This window comes from Brassica napus, chromosome C7 (assembly GCF_020379485.1).
Source record: "Brassica napus cultivar Da-Ae chromosome C7, Da-Ae, whole genome shotgun sequence".
In the NCBI taxonomy this organism is placed as follows: Eukaryota; Viridiplantae; Streptophyta; class Magnoliopsida; order Brassicales; family Brassicaceae; genus Brassica; species Brassica napus.
The window spans coordinates 3,602,800-3,622,456 of record NC_063450.1 but is presented as its reverse complement, the minus strand read 5'-3'; the positions used below and the strand labels follow the sequence as shown (position 1 = coordinate 3,622,456).

At 38.7% G+C, this 19,657-nt stretch overlaps 4 protein-coding genes across 11 annotated transcripts; 3 read left to right on the top strand and 1 right to left on the bottom strand.

Annotated features, from left to right (window-relative positions):
* Positions 1-452: 452 nt before the first annotated feature.
* On the top strand, positions 453-3,903 carry LOC125575138 (sugar transporter ERD6-like 7). Of its 4 annotated transcripts, none has more exons than XM_048763667.1 (19): positions 453-665; positions 824-889; positions 995-1,208; positions 1,294-1,356; positions 1,432-1,521; positions 1,621-1,680; positions 1,769-1,834; positions 1,915-1,980; positions 2,049-2,124; positions 2,201-2,265; positions 2,345-2,437; positions 2,527-2,607; positions 2,691-2,775; positions 2,860-2,903; positions 2,987-3,049; positions 3,120-3,233; positions 3,307-3,366; positions 3,446-3,560; positions 3,653-3,903. In XM_048763667.1, the coding sequence occupies exons 3-19, from the start codon at positions 1,074-1,076 to the stop codon at positions 3,766-3,768; spliced, it is 1,392 nt and encodes a 463-aa protein (XP_048619624.1). In that variant the 5' UTR covers positions 453-665; positions 824-889; positions 995-1,073; the 3' UTR covers positions 3,769-3,903. The 4 variants fall into 4 exon arrangements, with proteins under 4 accessions (XP_048619624.1, XP_048619627.1, XP_048619626.1 ...); XM_048763670.1 differs by having other exon boundaries at positions 459-665; positions 1,012-1,208; XM_048763669.1 differs by lacking the exon at positions 453-665 and having other exon boundaries at positions 673-889; positions 1,012-1,208.
* A 3,069-nt stretch (positions 3,904-6,972) lies between these two features.
* LOC125590712 (transmembrane protein 230-like) lies at positions 6,973-8,334 on the top strand. The gene is made up of 2 exons (XM_048764439.1): positions 6,973-7,283; positions 8,007-8,334. Exons 1-2 carry the CDS (start codon positions 7,094-7,096, stop codon positions 8,126-8,128), a joined length of 312 nt encoding a protein of 103 aa, XP_048620396.1. The 5' UTR covers positions 6,973-7,093; the 3' UTR covers positions 8,129-8,334.
* A 1,640-nt stretch (positions 8,335-9,974) lies between these two features.
* On the top strand, positions 9,975-11,783 carry LOC125590711 (UBP1-associated proteins 1C-like). 2 transcript variants are annotated; one of them, XM_048764438.1, is made up of 6 exons: positions 9,975-10,311; positions 10,407-10,481; positions 10,595-10,716; positions 10,892-11,246; positions 11,345-11,455; positions 11,547-11,783. In XM_048764438.1, the coding sequence occupies exons 1-6, from the start codon at positions 10,225-10,227 to the stop codon at positions 11,658-11,660; spliced, it is 864 nt and encodes a 287-aa protein (XP_048620395.1). In that variant the 5' UTR covers positions 9,975-10,224; the 3' UTR covers positions 11,661-11,783. The 2 variants fall into 2 exon arrangements, with proteins under 2 accessions (XP_048620395.1, XP_048620394.1); XM_048764437.1 differs by having other exon boundaries at positions 11,342-11,455.
* A 166-nt stretch (positions 11,784-11,949) lies between these two features.
* On the bottom strand, positions 11,950-19,474 carry LOC111213084. Of its 4 annotated transcripts, none has more exons than XM_048764435.1 (15): positions 19,227-19,474; positions 18,078-18,554; positions 17,760-18,000; positions 16,953-17,251; positions 16,211-16,393; positions 15,274-16,035; positions 15,064-15,161; positions 14,932-14,991; positions 14,761-14,849; positions 13,899-14,351; positions 13,726-13,800; positions 13,454-13,524; positions 13,315-13,372; positions 12,988-13,201; positions 11,950-12,900 (listed from the first exon to the last, which is right to left on the bottom strand). In XM_048764435.1, the coding sequence occupies exons 2-15, from the start codon at positions 18,437-18,439 to the stop codon at positions 12,272-12,274; spliced, it is 3,594 nt and encodes a 1,197-aa protein (XP_048620392.1). In that variant the 5' UTR covers positions 18,440-18,554; positions 19,227-19,474; the 3' UTR covers positions 11,950-12,271. The 4 variants fall into 4 exon arrangements, with proteins under 4 accessions (XP_048620392.1, XP_048620393.1, XP_048620390.1 ...); XM_048764436.1 differs by having other exon boundaries at positions 14,932-14,982; XM_048764433.1 differs by having other exon boundaries at positions 13,315-13,524.
* Between the last annotated feature and the right edge of the window lie 183 nt (positions 19,475-19,657).

The following is a 19,657-nucleotide window of genomic DNA, read 5'->3' as shown; positions in this document are numbered from 1 at the left end:
AAAGTATAATAATCAAATTTCAGTTATTTTTTAGGAAATTAAAAACCAAAATTAACCGATAACCGAACCGAATTAAAATGTAATTTGGTTTATTTCGGAATTATTTTTAAACTTCGGTTAACCGAAAAACCAAGTAACTGACTCGGTAAACCGAAGTTGCAGGCCTAGCCAAACCATTTGTGACAGCTATAGAGTCTTTCACTAGGAATCTAGGATGGAACTCTGAAGCCATTAAAGACTTGGCTGCTATAACGGAAAGATCCATCTCCGTCATTCAGCTGTTACTAATTTTCGCTTGCGTGTTTTACACGAAAGTCACGGAGGTCCATAAGATCAAATTCATATATTAACCAACCAAAAGGTAACACATCAACCGTTTCATTAAATTCACATTTTGGTGGGTTATCTTGAGTTCTTCTAATCTGTTTTTGCTTTAAATTTCCAAAATTATAAAGACAAATCTTTTCTGAAAGAACCAACCATTAAGTAGTACCGACGAGTTCTCTGATTTTAAACAAGAGCAACAGATCCAGAAACTGAGATCAAGTTTTTGACAAGAGGCCAAAAGACATCACGTGTCTGTATCTTTCAACCCCACGTCACGACAGCCATTAGCATGTGTCTGAATACACTTGACGTATTCAATTCTATTTGTACACCTTCTTGTAAGTGAATTTGCCAAAAAGCATATGCATGATCTCAGGAAGATGTTTTGCTTACACAGAATATTCGTTTATATATCAATTTTGTTGCATCACACACAACTTTGTTAACATCGTCATTAGCTATATCAGAAACTAATCTGCACTAATATTTAATGCAGGAAAAAGACAGAAACCAGCTTTCATCTCTTTGGTAATAAACCCAAAAAGGATTTCTTGCCTAAAAGGTCACTGTTACCTACAAAGTAGTTGTCATCTTTTCATTCTCGTCCTCCTCTTTACCGGTTGTTTTTGTATATTTCCTCTGCCTTCTTACTAAAATTTTGCTTCAGGGTTCGTCTCTTTGCAGTTTTGAGGTAGTTGTGGAGACGAAAGAGCCTAGAAGGAAGATACATATATATAATCAAGAAGATGTCAAACGCAAGTGATGACAGCAGAGAACCATTGGTGGAGAAGCATTTGGCTGAATCAAAACAGGAACAGCCGTGGATGGTTTATCTTAGCACATTTGTTGCAGTTTGTGGTTCTTTTGCATTTGGTTCTTGTGTAAGTATCCATGGAAATTCACTAGCTTTGTCAGGATTTAATTCTATTCCTGAGAGTGCCTCTTTGATGATGGGGTTTAATGCAGGCGGGATACTCCTCACCTGCTCAAGCTGCAATTAGGAATGATCTTTCTCTGACAATCGCTGAGGTGAACATAACTATTTTTGATTTACTATGAATTGCCATTCAAGTTTTGCTTACACACTTACCTCGTATTCTGCAGTTTTCACTATTTGGCTCTTTGCTGACTTTTGGTGCAATGTTTGGAGCTATCACAAGCGGGCCTATAGCTGATTCAATTGGAAGAAAAGGGGTCAGGAGAAAAACTGAAACATCCCTTCTGAGTTGGCTTTGTGAGATCATATATGACTACTTACTAGTTACTACTAACTTGTGGATTTGTTGTATCTAGGCAATGAGAGTTTCATCTGCGTTTTGTGTCGCCGGGTGGCTAGCAATCTTCTTTGCAAATGTATTACTCAGTATACAAAACCAAAATGCCTATGCTGGTATCATGGCTCTTTGACTAATGCATCTCTCCTTGTGTGTCCTAATCAAAGGGAGTAGTGGCTCTGGATCTAGGAAGACTTGCCACAGGATACGGAATGGGAGCATTCTCCTATGTGGTTAGCTCATTGAATTTATTAAACATTTAATCCATGTACACATTTAACAATACTCTGTGTATGATATATGTTGATGATAGGTACCAATCTTTATAGCAGAGATTGCACCTAAAGCCTTTAGAGGGGCTCTAACCACATTGAATCAGGTAAAGTTCTTGTCTCTTTGATTGTGTGTAGGAGAATTCTGATCAAAGTTTGCTATCTTGTGCCACAGATTCTGATTTGCACTGGAGTGTCTGTTTCCTTCATTATAGGCACAATGGTAACATGGAGAGTCTTAGCACTAATAGGTTAGGAGTCTATGTAATAGGACTCAGTTTTGAAGTCTGAATCATTTGTTAATGTGAGCTGGTACCTTGGATTCAGGACTCGTCCCATGTGCTGTCTCCTTTCTAGGCCTCTTTTGTATCCCTGAGTCTCCAAGATGGCTGGTAATACCAGAACCAGCACCATGGTAAGCTTATGTATCCCTTTCTTGGCGATTTAATGGATGGTGCAATGTGTTTATAGGCAAAGATGGGGCGTGATACAGAGTTTGAAGCTGCACTGAGGAAGCTCCGTGGGAAGAAGACTGATGTATCTGAGGAGGCAGCAGAGATTCAGGTTTCTTGAATCTTGCATTTTTTTTGTTTCTTCTGAATCAAGAAAACATCTATTGGTCTGAAAACATATTTCTTATCATTCTTTGACAGGACTATATTGAAACCCTGGAAAGGCTTCCAAAAGCCAAGGCGCTGGATTTGTTTCAGAGGAGATACATACGCTCTGTTCTTGTAACACTATAACCAACGTTTCATTACTTTGTTGTCACGCTGCATATGTGGTAAGTAACCAAGTGCATGATGTGTTGGAGCAGATAGCATTTGGATTGATGGTGTTTCAGCAGTTTGGAGGAATCAATGGGATTTGTTTCTACACAAGCTCTATATTTGAGCAAGCAGGTTCTTTAACTTTAAGTGGTTCTTGAATCCATAATATACAGCTTCACTTGTATTGTATCTTAACCTGCCATCTTTGTGTGACAGGTTTCCCCACAAGACTTGGGATGATAATATATGCTGTTCTTCAGGTTCCATCTTATTTTAACGATACAAGTCCCTTGTTATAGAATGCTTATAATCTTAATCTCTCTCTTGTTTTGTTCACAACCAGGTGGTAATCACTGCGCTTAATGCACCAATAGTTGACAGAGCCGGAAGAAAGCCATTGCTATTGGTAAAAGAAATTGTCTTCAAATGATTAGTCAGGACTAGGTTTATAACTAATTCGTAGGAGGTTTTGGCAGGTTTCTGCAACAGGGTTAGTGATAGGATGTTTGATCACAGCGGTCTCATTCTATCTCAAGGCTCATGACCTGGCACACGAAGCAGTGCCAGTCCTAGCTGTCGTTGGTATAATGGTAAGTAACTAGATTGTTAAGTGAAAAACACCAACTCAAATTGATAGTTAAGATCATATGTTGGTGAGTGCAGATGTACATAGCATCGTTTTCAGCAGGAATGGGAGCAATGCCATGGGTTGTTATGTCTGAGGTAAAATACAAATCACATCCTTAGCAAGAAACATGAAAATGATCTTTTTACTTACCAAACATAAATTTTGAACTTGTAGATATTTCCCATAAACATAAAAGGAGTAGCAGGAGGCATGGCGACGCTGGTGAACTGGTTTGGAGCTTGGGCTGTTTCTTACACTTTCAACTTCCTCATGTCCTGGAGCTCTTATGGTAAAACTATGTTATATTATTCACATTTTGTCTGAAAATATTCACTTGACAATCCTTAAAATGAAAAAAAACAAACAAAAAATTGCTTGCAGGAACTTTCATCATTTACGCAGTGATCAACGCACTAGCCATCGTTTTTGTCATCGCAGTGGTGCCTGAAACCAAAGGGAAGACATTGGAGGAGATCCAAGCTATAGTCAATCCATAGTTGAACAAATTTTTTTTTTTTTAAATTTCTCCTAGATATTTGATTGTGTTTTCCTTTAACTCGGGACATTAAGTACCAATCTTGAATGCTTTTAAAGATTCTTTACCGAACTTTATCCATATTTCTTTCGTTTCTTATGTCTTCGTAATGCACACAGTAACTAACACCCATAACCCATTAAGTTTTCTATTTTACAAGAAAAATTTATCAAGTCCTGGGTACATTAGGTTTAAACCTACAATTTTACCTTCTTCTTTCTTTTTTTATAAATAATTTTTCAAATTTATTGAACCAGAAAAACTCTTTAACTCAAACATATACCCCAACATGTCAAATTTTATTAATATAAGATGGCTTCTTACGCGATACACATAAATAATTTTTAAAAATATTTCCTATAAATAATTTTATATAAAATACAATTTTATTAATATTTAAATTTTGATTCATCAATGATGAAAAATTGATAAATAATCATTTTTATTTATTTATTTTGGTTTCATTATAATATTTTTTAACAAACATATTTATTAAATATCTTTACCCATTTTGTTGTGGATTGCTATAAGATGGAAATCACCACCAAATTGCCTTCCGCCATACATTCATTCAACTTCTCCACCTCCTTCAAACACTATCAGTTTGATTCGGTGTACTTTTCAAAGAAAATACCTAGGCTATTTTTGACTCTTATATCCTCATCAAAAGAGAATTTAAGTTTGTGTAATCAACAAAGACGACCAGTTTATTTTCTCTCTCCTCTATCTTATTTCTCTCTCGACCACAAGTTCAAGAAGCGCGTGCATCTTCTCCTCCGGCGTACGTCCGGCGCGTCTGCGCGAGTGCCGGGGCCGGAGGAGTTTCTTCTCCCTTATCCTAGTTTTCCTCTTTGCTCACCACTGTCTCTGCTCTCTCTTGTCCGATATGCGCGTTCTTCTAGGTTGGGCCTGCGTCTCCGGTGGAAGCTTCAGTCGCGAGGAGTCGACGCTAGGTGGTGGTGGCTCCTTCTCCGGACTTGCGGTGAGGATTGAGAGAGGCGGAGCGGTGTTGAGTCGGCTTTTAGGGTCTTTGGAGAGCTTCGTTTTCCCCCTCTCAAGCTCTTTGGTTTCTGTCGTCGTGGAGAGGCAGTGTGGGTGCTTGTCTTGGCTGGGTCCGGAGGTGGTCTATTGCTCTGGATCTATTGCTTCGTACTTGTTAGGTTACGGTGGTGGTTACTTAGGATCTCTTCGGGTCGGAGAGAGTCCGGTCCCTGCTCGCCGTAACTAAGAGTGCTCCGGTCTTTGTTGGATTAGGAGGCGAGGTTCCATGTCGGATGTGATCGTGGTGAAAGTGTCCGGTTTTGATTTTTCGTGTGCGTGCATCAGATTTCTACTCTAGTGGTCGTCTATGGCTAATAGATGGTTCCTTGTTTGCCCACAACTCTTTCAATGCTCCTTCTCCCGGTGTCATGTTTCGATTCTCCGACAGCAGGCGACGGCCTGACTTTAGGAGTTAAAGTCTCATGTTCGTCAGTGTGTATCTCTCTCCGATGGCTCAGGAGTTTGTTTGTTCGTGGTCAAGAATTTGGTCCTTTGGTTTTCAAAGGCCTTGGATGCTTAGACGGTTCTCGGGAGTCATTAGCCGTCTATGAGTCAGCATCTCATTGTAGCTCACATCCCGACGCCGTGGTGTTGGTCTTGTTCCTTCTGCGGTGGTGTAGCTGATATTCTTGTGTGGGTTTAGAGACTTCTTTTCAGGACGTGGCGGTGGATACAACCCGAATTTGTGCAGGATCTTGGCGGCAGAAGCGAGCACTTGCTCGTTTGAGATGTGGTTCAAAGCGTCGCGTGGCGTTACATACAATCCGGCCTTGGTGGCTTCGAAAGGCCTCAGTAAGTATCTGAATCCTCTCCTTCGGTCGTTTGGAGCTTCATAGACAGAGAAAGTTATAAGCTTGGTGGAGATCATCGGGAACTAGCTACTCCGGAGACGTCAAGGGAACTCCCGGCATCCGAGGCAACGAGGAGAACCTCACTTTCCCGAGAGTCACGTTGATGGTTGAGAACGGCTACCAATATCGAAGGATTGCGAAAAACAAACTAGCGGAATGTGCCGGGTTTAGTGGGTGGGCGAAGCTAGATTTGTAATAGTTTGATTTCGATATTTTGTTCAAAACGAGCTTGTAACCGTATCTGATTCCCGATTCATCGGGCAGATTTTATATATAATATTTATTAAAAAAAAAAAAAAAAAAAAAATTAAGTTTGTCTTTGTCTTCAAATTCGTCTCATGAAAACATTGATGTCATTCTTTTTTCAGAGCATCTCACAGATCCACGACGTAAAACTTGATGATGGAGATGCACAGTGGAAGAAAACCCCTCTATACTAGTCAAAAAGGAATTTAAAGATTTGACTAGATATCTGATGATTTAATGGTGTAATTGACTAAAACATGGACTATGTATTGATGCAAATGCACAATTATTGTTCTTCTTTCGGTACAACTTCAGTTGATATTATTTTGTTTCTATTGCTATCGTTATATTATCTCCAATAAAACTCTAAAAACTAAAAATGTTAACTAAAATGATAAGAATACTTGTTTATTCTATAGAAGGCCAAAGTTTCTCTCTTTCTAAAATAGTTCTTTTTTTTTAATAAAGCGAGATGATTGGTTGGGATATTGTTTTATAAAATTTTGAATTTTAGTAAAAATTATATATTTTAAAAATACATTTACATTTAATTTGGACTTCATTTAATTTTTGAAAATATAGTTAATTCTTTAAAGTAAATTGATGTGGAAATTTTCTTATACTTTCAGTTATATTATTTTTAAAATTTAACAATAACAATTTATATGATATACATGTATGGTATGTACTTAATTGTTATATCTCACTTTACAAATCTTAACAAAAAAACAAAAGTTTTATCATTAAGATTATATATATGTCGTATTAAAAAAATATCATATAATTTTTTTTACTGAATTATGTCATATTTATGTTGTGAGAAATAAGAGAGTGATGAAGTGTAAACAACATTTAAAAAAATAATAATATTTAGGGGATATATAATTCTACAAAATATAATTTACTTTAGACGTTCTGCCGTTTAATGTCTAACAGTAAGCGACACGTAGTTCTCGTCTAGATAGCATATCCGGCAAGACTTGGTTGCTTTAATGAAATGAAACTATACTCAATCTGCAAAAAGGAAGCAAAAGTTTTTGATTTTGTCGTCTTCTTCGACATTTGCCATCTTCACCTTCAAGTTAACATCGCTGTGATTCTAATCTTTCTCTGGTGAATTCGATTCGAAGTAGCTAGCTATAATAATCAATGGCGTACGTGGACCACGCGTTCTCGATATCGGACGAGGACCTAATGATTGGGACTTCGTACACCGTCAGCAATCGACCGCCGGTGAAGGAAATCTCGCTCGCGGTGTCTCTCCTCTTGTTCGGAATCCTGGGAATCGTCTCCGGTTTCTTCATGGCGTACAACCGAGTCGGCGGCGATCGAGGCCACGGTACGAGACGATTTCCTTATTTTCAATTGTTACTAATTTTCGCGGTTTTAGCTGTTGATAAAAAAAAAGTAGCTTAGATTGATTGAGATACTGTGAGTGGTGGTCTCCTGCTTCTTGCTCGGTTCGTTAAACCTGATTTGAGGAAACTGCATCATCGTGGTTTCATTGATCAAATTATTATTTAGCTAGCGCCTAGTCTTGGACTTGGTTTTTGAACTTTGTTTCTTGGTGAATCATGTACAACTCTCATTTTGATTGTTTCTAATTAACAATTGTGTTTATAAATATGAGCAGTTTTCGAGAACCTGTGTGCTTTGCTATTATATAAATGATCTTCTCTGCATTGCCTTACAGTTACTGATGCATTTATACACATCTCTTTACTTCTACGCTGAACAAAGCATCTGCATCAGATACTTGGTATATAGTAAACTAGATTGTTTTCCTCAGCATTGCAAGAACCAATCACTTGTTTACTCTCATTTACTCTTATTTCTTGGCTTCTTTATGACTTGTCTCTCATTAAACAAACACTGGAGTTGAGTTGTATACACCATGTGGATTGTAAGACTACCTTTTTCCCATTTCAGGAAAATTTATTTCGTACTAGTGATTATTCAAGACTCACTTTTCTTTTTTTTTTTTTAACACAAGAAAAGTGTTCAAGACTCACTTTTCTTTCTTTCTTTCTTGTTGTATGATTGATTGCTGGCGGTGAAACAGGTATCTTCTTCATAGTCCTCGGGTGTCTTCTGTTTATCCCGGGCTTTTACTATACACGGATCGCATACTACGCATACAAAGGATACAAAGGTTTCTCCTTCTCAAACATACCCTCCGTTTAACACGGTCTCTTCTTTCTTACTCCATGTATAGTACTGAGGGCAGGTTTTTAATATTGCTTAATGACTAGTGTGATGATGTTTACATGACTTGAATGATCCCTGTTTGATATGTACTCTCTTTTAATTTCTCACTCTCTATGTAAACATATACTACTTTGTCCGTGTTAGAAAAAAACATGAAATGCAAAACAACTAGTTTTAGTTAATGATACAAAATTCTTTTCAACACATTAGAGGAGGAATTAGTAAAGACACTTCCCAATTTCAAATTTATATTGGTCATGGACCAGTCCTGGACATTGAGTCCTTGTGGTTGCTCACTGTGCTTGTGGACATAATTCCAGCCTGCAAAGTTACTTTTCCAAGCCTTTAGGAATAAACACCAAGCAAATGTGAAAAAGACAATCCTTTTCTCTCTCTTCCTGCAATTTCTCTCTACCGAAGAAAACAAAAGCTTATTCCGGCGTTCGGCAAGTTAAGCTGGCGTCAGAAGCGCCCCCCCTTTCAGCTCTTTTCCTGTTAAGCTTCTTTTTCTCTGTCTCAGTTTGTGGGTTTTGTGTGCGGTCGTGTTCTCCTTGTCTCTCTTCTCTGAGAGTCGATGCATCTTGGTGGCGATCTGAGTAGTGTAGCGGCGGGTGATGTTGTAGCGGCTTGTCTCGAGGCGTTTTGGATGGGCAGTTCTCTTCGTCCCTACTTAAGGTAACGCTGGAGATTCCATTACTGGGCGGCGTGTGCAGATCCTGGTCTTCTACTGTGTGGTGGTGACTGTGGTCTGATGTCAATGTGTGGAGGTGTGGGAAGCTTCAGATTCGTTTAGTCGTCTATGGCTGTGGTGAATCGTTGCTCATCAACCTTCTTGCCTTCTTTTGCTCTCTACCTAAGGTTCTTTGTCTTCTCTCTCTACCGGAAGCGGCTTTCGTTGAGAGCTTGATTCGGGTTCTTCATCTTCATGGCTTCTATGTTTTGCTACCAGAGTTGCGTTTAACTGTCACATCATGGACCCTTTTTCGATTCTCGGAGATGGGCATTTGGCGTTGGAGTTTGAGAGGTCGGTTTGTCTCCGATTCGTGTATCTCCGATGATGGCTCCTTATGATTGGGTAACGCATCCCAGCATCGATGTTTATCCTTGATAAGTGGAGGTGGCGTTGCTCGTTCCTTATTGTGCAGGTTATGAATCATTCAAGACATTGAAGCCGCTGGTACCTCAAATCCAACTTCTGTAGGTATGGTGTTCTTGTCTTATATGAGCTTAAGAGATTGCAATTGCTTCAGCTAAGAGGAGAGTGGGATGCGAGAGGGAGCTCCCGGATTAACTTGGTGAGGTGGTGATGATGAAAGGCTCCGGAGTTGTGCGCACAACTCAATTTGGCTGTGTGGCCGATGAGTCAAAGCTACTAAACTTATGGTTGTACCTAATCATGCTCAATTCTTAGCTTTGTGTGTAATTGTAATGATGTCCATTTGGGAAGTTAATGAAATCTTTCGATTTTAAAAAAGAAAAAAAAAAAAAACACCAAACAAATGTCAAATGGTTGGATTCTAAACAGCAGCAACGACAGTAAGCTGTTGTTGAGGCTCTGGTTTGGACAGGAACTTTTGTTCCAGCAAAAAAATGTCAGGAGAATAAGGAAAGAGACTGATTCAATATGTTGATGGACATATTGCTCTGCACTTGTTGGCAATATATTTTATGAAGACAGCTTTGTGCCTGTTGAATGCAAACAAACTGCGTACATTGCGAATAAACCTCTCCAGAAAACCCTAAGCTATTCTAGCTCCCAATTTCCCTAACCGACGCAGCTATAGTTGGATGAGCTATCAACAACACAACTACAAATGCAATAGGGCTCATTTAAAACAATCTGGGCCAAAACAATCTGAAGAAAATCAGGCCGTCACACCTTTAGAAACTAACAAACCATGTCGTTTTTAAAGTTCCAAACAGCGCGTTGTTTGACAACTTCGATAAAAACAAGCATCCCTTCTTCTTCATTTATATGTTTAAAACCCTAATATTTGTACACAGGTGGCTTACCTTAAACCCATTCTCCGATTTTGATTTGACGGACGATAAAATCGGGAGGAGGAAGAAGGATGGTTTGGTTTCAATGCGAGGACTGTGGAGCGAGTCTGAAGAAGCCAAAGCTCCCGCCTCACTTCAGGGCGTGCCGTGCCTCAAGGGTCTCTCCTCCATCTTTCTTTTCTTAATCTCTCTTTGATGATTGATTCTTCTGTTAAATCTCTTCGCTTTTTTGTTGTTGCTAATAATCATATAGTTATCGTGCATCGACTGTGGAGAAACGTTTGGGCAAGATAGCGTACAAGGACATAACCAGTGCATTACCGAAGCTGTAAGTACTTTTAACAACAAGTTGGCTTAGGTTTTTTTAGGTCTTTAGCCTATGTCTTGTAATAAAGAGATTGAAGAAATGTTTATGCTTCATTTTTTTTCTTGTGTGTTTAGGAGAAGTATGGTCCAAAAGGTCAGTCAAAGGGCACACCTGCAAAGCCAAAGGACGGCTCGAAGCAACAGCCTGACTTTGATATTAAGGTTGGCTTATCCAATCGGTATCCATGGTTTTGTAGGTACTCATCTTCTTTCTACCTTATATCTCTGAGTTAAGGATTTTTTACATTCTTTAGGTTCTATAGGGTTTATGTAGATTTGTTTTGTAAAGAATGTGTTGTTGTTGGTGTGAGTTATTAGATTTGATTAGTACATGTTGTTGCTGAGTAGTGATTTATCCATGTCTGGTTGCAGCTTATGTAACACAAGTGCTACTAGCCAGCAGACTTTGCTTGCCCATGCTGAAGGGAAGAAACACCGAGGAAAAGCAAAAAGCTTCCATGCTAAACAACAGGGATCTGCAAACCCTGTGGTGGTGGATGCAACAGAGAATGCTTCTAATGGTTTTACGGAAGAGAAGAAAGAAGATTCAGTTGTCTTGCATGTTGAGAAAAAGAGAAAGCTTGACGACACTTTAGTTGATACGGAGAACAAGGGAGAGGTAGTTCAAACTGAAGGAAAAGGAAATGAAGTGAAGAAAGCGAAGAAGCAGCAGGATCATGAGAAGAAAATCAATTGGAAGAAGTTGATCACATCAGCTTTGAAATCTGTACGTATCTCTATCAACTTACTGATTCTCTCTCGTTGACTACTTGCAGTATTATTGGGATATGAAACACATCTATGAATCTGTATTTGATACAGAAGGAAGATAAAACTTTGAAGATGAAGAAACTGAAGAAGCTCGTTCTGGAATCTCTTGTAGATTCAGGCATTACTCGAGACAAATCCGACGTTAGTGAGGAAATAGAGCTAAAGGTTAGTCAATCTCATTCTGCCTGTTTAATGAATCTCTTTCTTCCTTTAGAATAATTTTCACAAGAGATTTTTGTTGTTTTCTTTCTTTCAGGTGAACTCGAGCTCCAGATTCACAGTTGATGGCAAGTACGTGAAACTTGTGGCTAAAGATGGAATCCCATTCTTGAGGCAAGCAACAGCAACAGTCAAATTTTTGCCATTGTAATTTAGTATTATTGTCTGTACCAAGTTTTGCATTCTCATTATGGTAAAACATTGAAACAGTTCTGAAGTGGTGACTTTTTATTCGAGTAGACTTATAATGAACAAGTGTTGGTTAGAAAGTAAAGGTCGTGTCTAAGGATCAATGATCTCATTACATTTACTTAAATATGTAAATGGCATTTCATTTTGCTTCAAGGAGATACATTCCTTCTGATAAGGGCAATGAGGTTCAAAACGTACATAACAAAATTTGATGGTAAAGGGCTATAAAGTATATAGAGTGACCTTTCTTAATGGAAAGAGAAACTGAATTTTAGTAAGAAGCACAAAATGTATTATGTACAGAGAAGGTAAAATGGTCCTGAGGTTATGAAAACAACAGAAAAACCAAAGAGCAAAGAAGAAAAAGACCATATATATATTTGTATATATCACTACAACAGAGTTATAAGAAGAAGAAAACGAAGCCCTAAGAAGATGAAGAATCTATATGACCTAATCTCATTCAAGGAAGCAAAACTTTTCTTCTACCTTTATGGTTTTCTTTAGTTGTAAACTAGTATAACCAACAAGACTATACAGATATAGATGGAGTAAGAGTGAGATGTAACCTCAAAACTTTATATTCAGCCCTGCAAGATCATCCATTGGCACTCCAAGCTCCAAGATATCGATATCTTCTTCCTCGTCCGTGTTAAACCATGAGCTAATATCATCTGGTTGTGCATCAAACTCTGGACCTCCTAAGCCATCTGGTATTTGTAGCTGAGAAAAGTCTAGAATGGGCTCTGTATCCTCCAGTGCCTCCAAATTATCATACTCACCGTTTGCTTCATTTGAGTTAGGTAATGGTGCTTTGGGTTGCTCCGGAATCCTAACAAATGAAGATATCTGATTTGTCTCCTGCTTCGGCTTTGCTTTCTGTTTTCTTTCACCATTGGTACTGGACAGGGAAGGCCGACCGATCTTATTGGTCCCGCTTCTAGATGAAGCCTGACCTTTCCCATCTCTCTCCCTCTCACTTCTCTTTCCCTTTGTACTACTTGAGAATTGTGTCCCAATAATACCAACATCATCAAGAAGTAACTCTCTCTTCTTGACCCTATTGGACCAAACTGTATCTTCTCTCCCTATCGTTTGCTCTCGTAAAGCATTTTCAGCATCAGAACAATTGGCATAGTTCTCCAAGTTCTGCCCAACGCGTGCCAACGAAGTAGAGCTTGGCTGTGAGCCAATGGGTGCTGTCAGGGGAAAAGGCATAAGGACTCAAATTAGTAGAGCGAATATGTATGTAAATAGAAGCCGTTATTTTAGTAAATATATCGTACTTGAAGTCGACGGATTATCCTCCTTGTCCGCAGGAGCTGTTGCCAACCTGGCGATGAACATATCCTTAGTTTCAGGCTCACTGAAGCAGCTTTTGCCCGTCTCTTCGAATTGACGGCATCGTTCAAGCGTCCTTTTAACAAAAGCCGATGCAGCCTGCTTTGATATCTTGTTAGCGGAGTTTTTTCCAGCAACGGTGTGATGACGCCGACTTGCCTGTACAAGAAACGAGACAGAGTTATCAACCAAGAACCTTGGAGTTAAGCAGATAAGTGACTTGGCTAGGGAAGCAAGAAAAAATGCTGGATAGGAGCCAGTTATTAGTTTACCTTGCTTTTCTCATATGCCATCTCGATGAGTATATCATAACCAAGCTGATCTAACTCCCTATGTAAAGGAAAGAAGCACAGATCATAATCCATATTCACAAAGGCGAGCACAAAACGCAGAGTAAGGGAAAATTCATACTTCTCTTGAGTTTCTCTCATCTCTAAGGCAGGCTTTAATAGCCTATCAACCATCTCTTTCTTCTTAGAACCCTGTGAAAATAACATAGAGACACCATCAAACGGTGTTTTTCTCTGGAGAAAGTAAACATGGGACATACAAATATTGCTTTTGGCCTTTTACAAGGGTTGCTTATGAGAAGTCAGAATCCACATAAAGTACTTAAATAAACCCGCAAGGCAGACAAGAAAACCATAATCAATCAATATTATAGTATTTGATGAGAAAGAGACCTCCTTGCAGATAGCCTCCTCCAACTTTTTTATTTCGTCAACGATTCCTTCATCCTCCACGTTTGAGATACTAGGCTGTAAGAAACACACAAGAACATCATATCAAGAAACTTCAGCAAAAAAGTATATAGCAGTAACAAGTTTCTCAATAACTATGATACTAGACTGCATACCATTGGTTCTAAGGATAGTCCAATAGACTGAGCTTCCAGATGAATCTTTTCATCTATCCCCAATTTATCATAAGGAATGTTTGAGAAGTCAATGGGTGCATGATCTGAAAATTTGTCATTGCAGTGGTAGGCTGAGTTATTAACGCCCTTGAACAGAATTGCATCCTCTGATTCATCATGTTCCAGCCATTCATGGTTTGTAAACCCATTATTCATCAGAACACTGAATTCTGAGTGGTCATCAAGATCATGCATGGCCCCAAACTCATCAACTTGGAGATCTTCATTAACACTCATCGAGTCCTCAGAAATCAAAGCTGATAGCAATCTATGGTATAGTGGAGAAGCCTTAGAATCGACACTGCGAGTTGCAAGTTCCTCAGGATATAAATCACGGCTATCAAAGTCAGGGGGTGTCAGCACAGGTGAAGGACCCATGGAGAAGAGTTCTCCCTGAAAATGGATGAAAAAGGAGTCCATTATTAACCATCTAAAATGTGTTGAAGTTTACATGCTTGGTGCTCCCATTAACAAGTCCAACAGACACTTCACACCGTTTCTTTTTTACTTTTTTTTTTGGGATTCCCTTACCTTTACATTAACGGGGTGCAGATAAATACGGGACCATAAATCATAAGGAGCAAGCATAGTGAAATTATTGGTACTTATTTCCATGTATAATCCAAACATTAATATCCCTTGTAGCACATTTCTAAGCAACTATACTTAAGCCAGAAAGAAACCAACTAGGCTATTACAGTATTAGTTCAGGACGTCAGGTGTAAATACCTATAACTCAATAGAGATATATCTGTCAAATATCCTTAACAATAAGATCTGAGAATGAAGTAAAAGGTTTCACCTGGTGCTTCATAAAGTTAATATGATCGTCGGATATAAAGCAAAAGTAGCGGTCCATTTGCTTCCAGAAAGAGTTGGGAAAATTCTGAGCTGCATCAATGACAAGACAATTCAATCCAGAAACAAAAGTTGAGTATACAACCTAAAAGTGAACGAATAAACAATATTTTACCAAAATTTACGGCTGAGTTAACAGCCGCTTGTAGCTCCTCATGACCATCATCTGAACCGGCTAAGAAACGTAAGTAATCCATAAATAAAGGAGACAAGCGAGCAAATTTTTTTAAAACTGAACTTGTTTTACCATGAAAATCTAGTGGTGAAGCATTTGTTGCCGTAGCTCTCTGACGACTGTAAGCCTTGCGATCAGATAGTTTCCTAGTGGGTGGACGGCCCACCTTACTGCACAGAATTCACGAAGAAATCTATGAGATAAACATCATGGAGTCCAAAAAAATTCAAACACATAAGAAAGAAAATTAGAGGCTATGGTTAAAATAGGAATGATCTCTACCTTTCACTCTTGTCCAATATAGTTCTTGCACTGCGAAGCTGTTTCGTTGTTCCAACATTCTTAAGTTTCTCTACTCCCACTGGGTTGAGAGATCTTGTGGAAGAAAAGCCGCCACGGCCCGTCCTTCCTTGCCTTCTCACACCATCCCCAATCTCTTCACCAGAAGCACGCTTGTTACCTTTTCTTGATTGTAAAGCAGGGATAGACACTTTAGGAATATTATGTGCAGCTTTCCCATCAACCTCATCAGACTGTTTCCCCTTGTCTTTAGACTTGATCTCAGGGGGACCAGATTCTTCACTCTCTGACAAAGCTGCTGTGGAGAAGCTGCTTTCACCTCTTATTTTCAATTGAGGAGAAGCAGCTGGCGAGCGTTTATAGAATTCAAACCCAGTGTCACTACAACCAGCATCTGATATATTATCTAAGTAGGTCTCGTCCTTATTAGAAACAATGGGAACTAAACTCGTCCTTCTTGCTGTACGGGATATCTTTTGCGGTCTCTGACTGGCCCATTGAGTGATAGGTGGTGACGAAGACCGATTAGATGTCATACGCTTCCGATGTGTAACCCCTGACACGGGTGGAGGCTTATTTGTACAGCCAGAGATATCCCAGTCACTTGGGGACGGAGGAGTGTTACGGAGTCCTGGAGACAGTTTCGGAGGTAGCCCTGTTCCTGTTCTAGGCCCGTGAACTGAAGCATTTGGTTTTGTGTTTGAAACCAGACTTGAGGAATTGAATTCATCGTGAACATTGGACCTTCAAAGAACCCAATAGAGTAATAAGTACACAGAACAATGAGCAGAAACAATAGTAGCTAAAACATCAGAGAGATGATATGGTAAATTGAAATTTTATAATCAAGGTCCATCTGATTCGTGGATGTAAATGATTATAAAGATTCAAAATGTGTGACTACGGATATAACACATACTTGTTGACAGCTCTTAGATTCACCCTTTCCTTATCTGAACCTATGGAGCGTTCTCTCTTCTCAAGGTACAAATAATTATGATCAGAATCGCCCCTTGACAGTGGTGAATACCCAGCCAAGCTTGTCTGCTGAGAGAGGTTATCAGATCTACCATATTCAGTAGCTCCATTACCAGCCACTTGCCTACAAAAATATTAAACAGGAGACTTTAACATATAGAATAACCATTGAAGTAAACAGAATCCAGCTGATCGACAGGAGGTGAGAAAATAAAGAAGTAAGACACAACAAAGTGATCAGTTATATCAAATAAAAGGATCCCAGCATAATTTGAACCCTTGAAACCATAATCTTCCCCACTTCAATGGATTAAATCATCTGCATCAAGGTCATTTCTTCAGTCAAAAAAAACACCGGTAAAATTGTCAACGTAAAACCAAGGGAGATATTGTTGGCGGAAGTATACACCTCACACTCATGCATCTCCAACATAAAGAAGTATTTTATGGCTTAAAACTCATCAATCCAGTACATACTTCCATAAGTTTAGATAAAATAGTTCAACTAAGGAGACAGTGAAGAGCAATTAACCGAAGCTAGCTAAGTACATATAAGCAGAGTAAATCGGAGAACATACCTCTAAGAACATGGCAACAATCAATAAAAAGGATAGCTGTAACAGCACTGGACAATGTATGTTGACTGCACCAAAAAGCTATCATGTACACACAACAGGTCATACCTTAACATGTTCGAGTCACCATTCAATCTCGTCCGGGAGTCACCCATTGACTTCTGTTGAGTGCTCTGCTTCAAGTCTCGATAACCATCAACCACTTTACTTGAAGCCAGGTTCGGATGACAGTCCGTTTTAATACAGGAGCGTTTTTTCTTCATCTTTGACTTTTCCCAACCATCAATACCAAGTGAAGTTCGTTCTTCACCCTGAACTGCATTATGATTAGCCATCCGCATTATTTCTTTATCTCTGTCTACAGCAGCAGCTGACTGTCGAACAATAGACTTGCTTCGAACATCCATCTGCACAACAAAATAAAAAGATTTAAGGTTTTCAGAAGCAATAGTGATGGACTTGTTGTAAGAAACCTAAATTTAGAAAATAACATTAAATGCAAATTATAAACTTCTATCAAAATTTTCAAACAGTTAGCTTCATTCATATCAAATAAATTCAGCTCATAACAGTACTATGAAGTGAGAACCTATTAAATATAGGAAGGCAACTGCTATAATATAAATCTACACTTACAATTTTCATGCAATTGGAAATAAATAAAATTACTACTTCTGGTAGCAAATTGCTTCAAGTAACGAGTTTCTATACTTTATCCAAAGCTACCATTTGTTACCAGTATCCATTTTTTTCACCAAAACTTGTTCAAACTATCAACCTTCCCAGTAACCAGAAGCATGCATAAAATGCGGAGAGAGAAGTGCAATATAGCATATTGTTCAAGGACGAAACAAGATATCAACCAAAACAACTCCATACGGGTAATACATTAAAGCAAGTTTTGCCAGGAATTACCATGGAAGTACGTGTTCGCTTATTTGGAACACCACTTTTAGGTCGTTCATCCAACATTTGCTGGTCAAGCTCAAAACCACCAGCCAGGATCTGACCTTGAATGCCCATTTTGCTTAGCCCTGATCCTGATGCCAAGCGATCACCAGAAAAACCTTCTGGTCGAGACCTCTTCTTTGTAGGAACACTTGGGAAAAACTTGTTAAATACAGAAGAAGCTTCGTTGAAAATTTTTACCCGCTCCCTGCGACCAAAAGAGTAAAAATTAACCAAAAGAGTACTTCAAACACAACTAACTATCTTGTGTGGTAGTTAAACTACCTGGCCTTGACATTGTTTTCGCGCAGACTAGCCTTTAGTCTTTTGATCTCTTCTGGAATTAACTTCCCTTTCAATGCAGTCTCGTCTCCTTGTATTCCAAGAGCAAAATTAACATGCCGCTTAAAGTCACCTTGACGAATAGACTTGTGATCAGCGGCAACCACCTTAGGATCAAAACGCAAACACTGGAAGAAATTTGTTACATCGGTTTGCGCTAGAGGTGAAGTGCCCCTCAACATGTTTGGATGAGATGCTGGGACAGGACGTTCAGGAAAGCTACTTGATCTTTCCATCTGTGCGGCAAAGTTAGATCTGTATAGAGGCGCACCGGAAGAATAATCAAACTTCCCAGGTGCTGACATTCCCTCAGCTCTCGAAAGTGTTATGTAAAACTAAAATACACAGTGGAGTAATGATAAGCTGTAGCACATAAATGCTACAATTATTCAGCTCTCAAATAATTAATTGAAGGTGCACCTGCAATGGAACATAAACATCAGTAAACGCCGTAAGCCTTTTCATGTAGAATTTAAACATGAAAATAATCATAGTAAAAGATTTGATTAACACAGTCCAACTCTTGAAAAGGGCAAAAGGAAACTAACTCAGGAAGAATCTATATGTGATTAATTTGGTTTCTTCATTGCATACATTTAGCTTCCTAAGCATACATTCATTCACTTATGACTTTTAGCCAGAACCATGCTCATATCCATAAAAACAAAGAACATCTTATTCTAAATACTGAGACTAACTTAAGAACTAAAACCAAGCATGCCAAGCGGAACTATTTTAACTAAATTCCATGTACTATTGATTTTTCACTTACTAATATGATAATATATCCAATTGATTTGTGCTTCCTCCAAATTGTCACTTTTTGAGAAGCTAAATCACTTTTATCATTAAACCCAGAGACGAATCGAAAAGTATAATTAACTTAAATTACAGCTACTCTGCATTGGCCTAATACTTATGAAAATTAGAACTCTTTTCGCAAGCTTAAGTAGCAAATTTGAACTGATCATATACTAAGAGAAAACCCAGAATCAATTATAAGAATTTGAACTAAAAGGAGAATGAATCTTCAATTAAACCCTAATTATCTCAGAATTAAAAGTTCAAAAGATTGAAGAAACGAAAACATACCTCAGAATCAAAAACCAGAGGGATTGAGGAGGATTAGATCGTTTCGAAGAGTACGTAAAGAGCTCGAACGTCTGAAACTAAGCAACGTGGTTGCCATGAGAGGACGGGATCGATCGCAGCGGAACCAAACCAAGGCCTTTGTTTCGTTGCATCATCGGCGATGAAATCGAAATTACGAATATCTCCTGAGGTATACGTGGCCTTTCCTTGGTGAAACTAAGGGTAAGTTGGTAAAATTACGAGCCGAGCCGGCTCCCTCCAAGCAAACTATTATATGGGCCGGCCTCCTCTGGCTTTTCGTCGACGAATACTGTTCACAAAATAATTAATCACTAAATTAGTGTTGTTTTGATAGAAAATTAGACAGTGAACTTTTATACAACCTAATTTATTGATTACATCATTTGAATATATAAGAGATTTGCATTTTA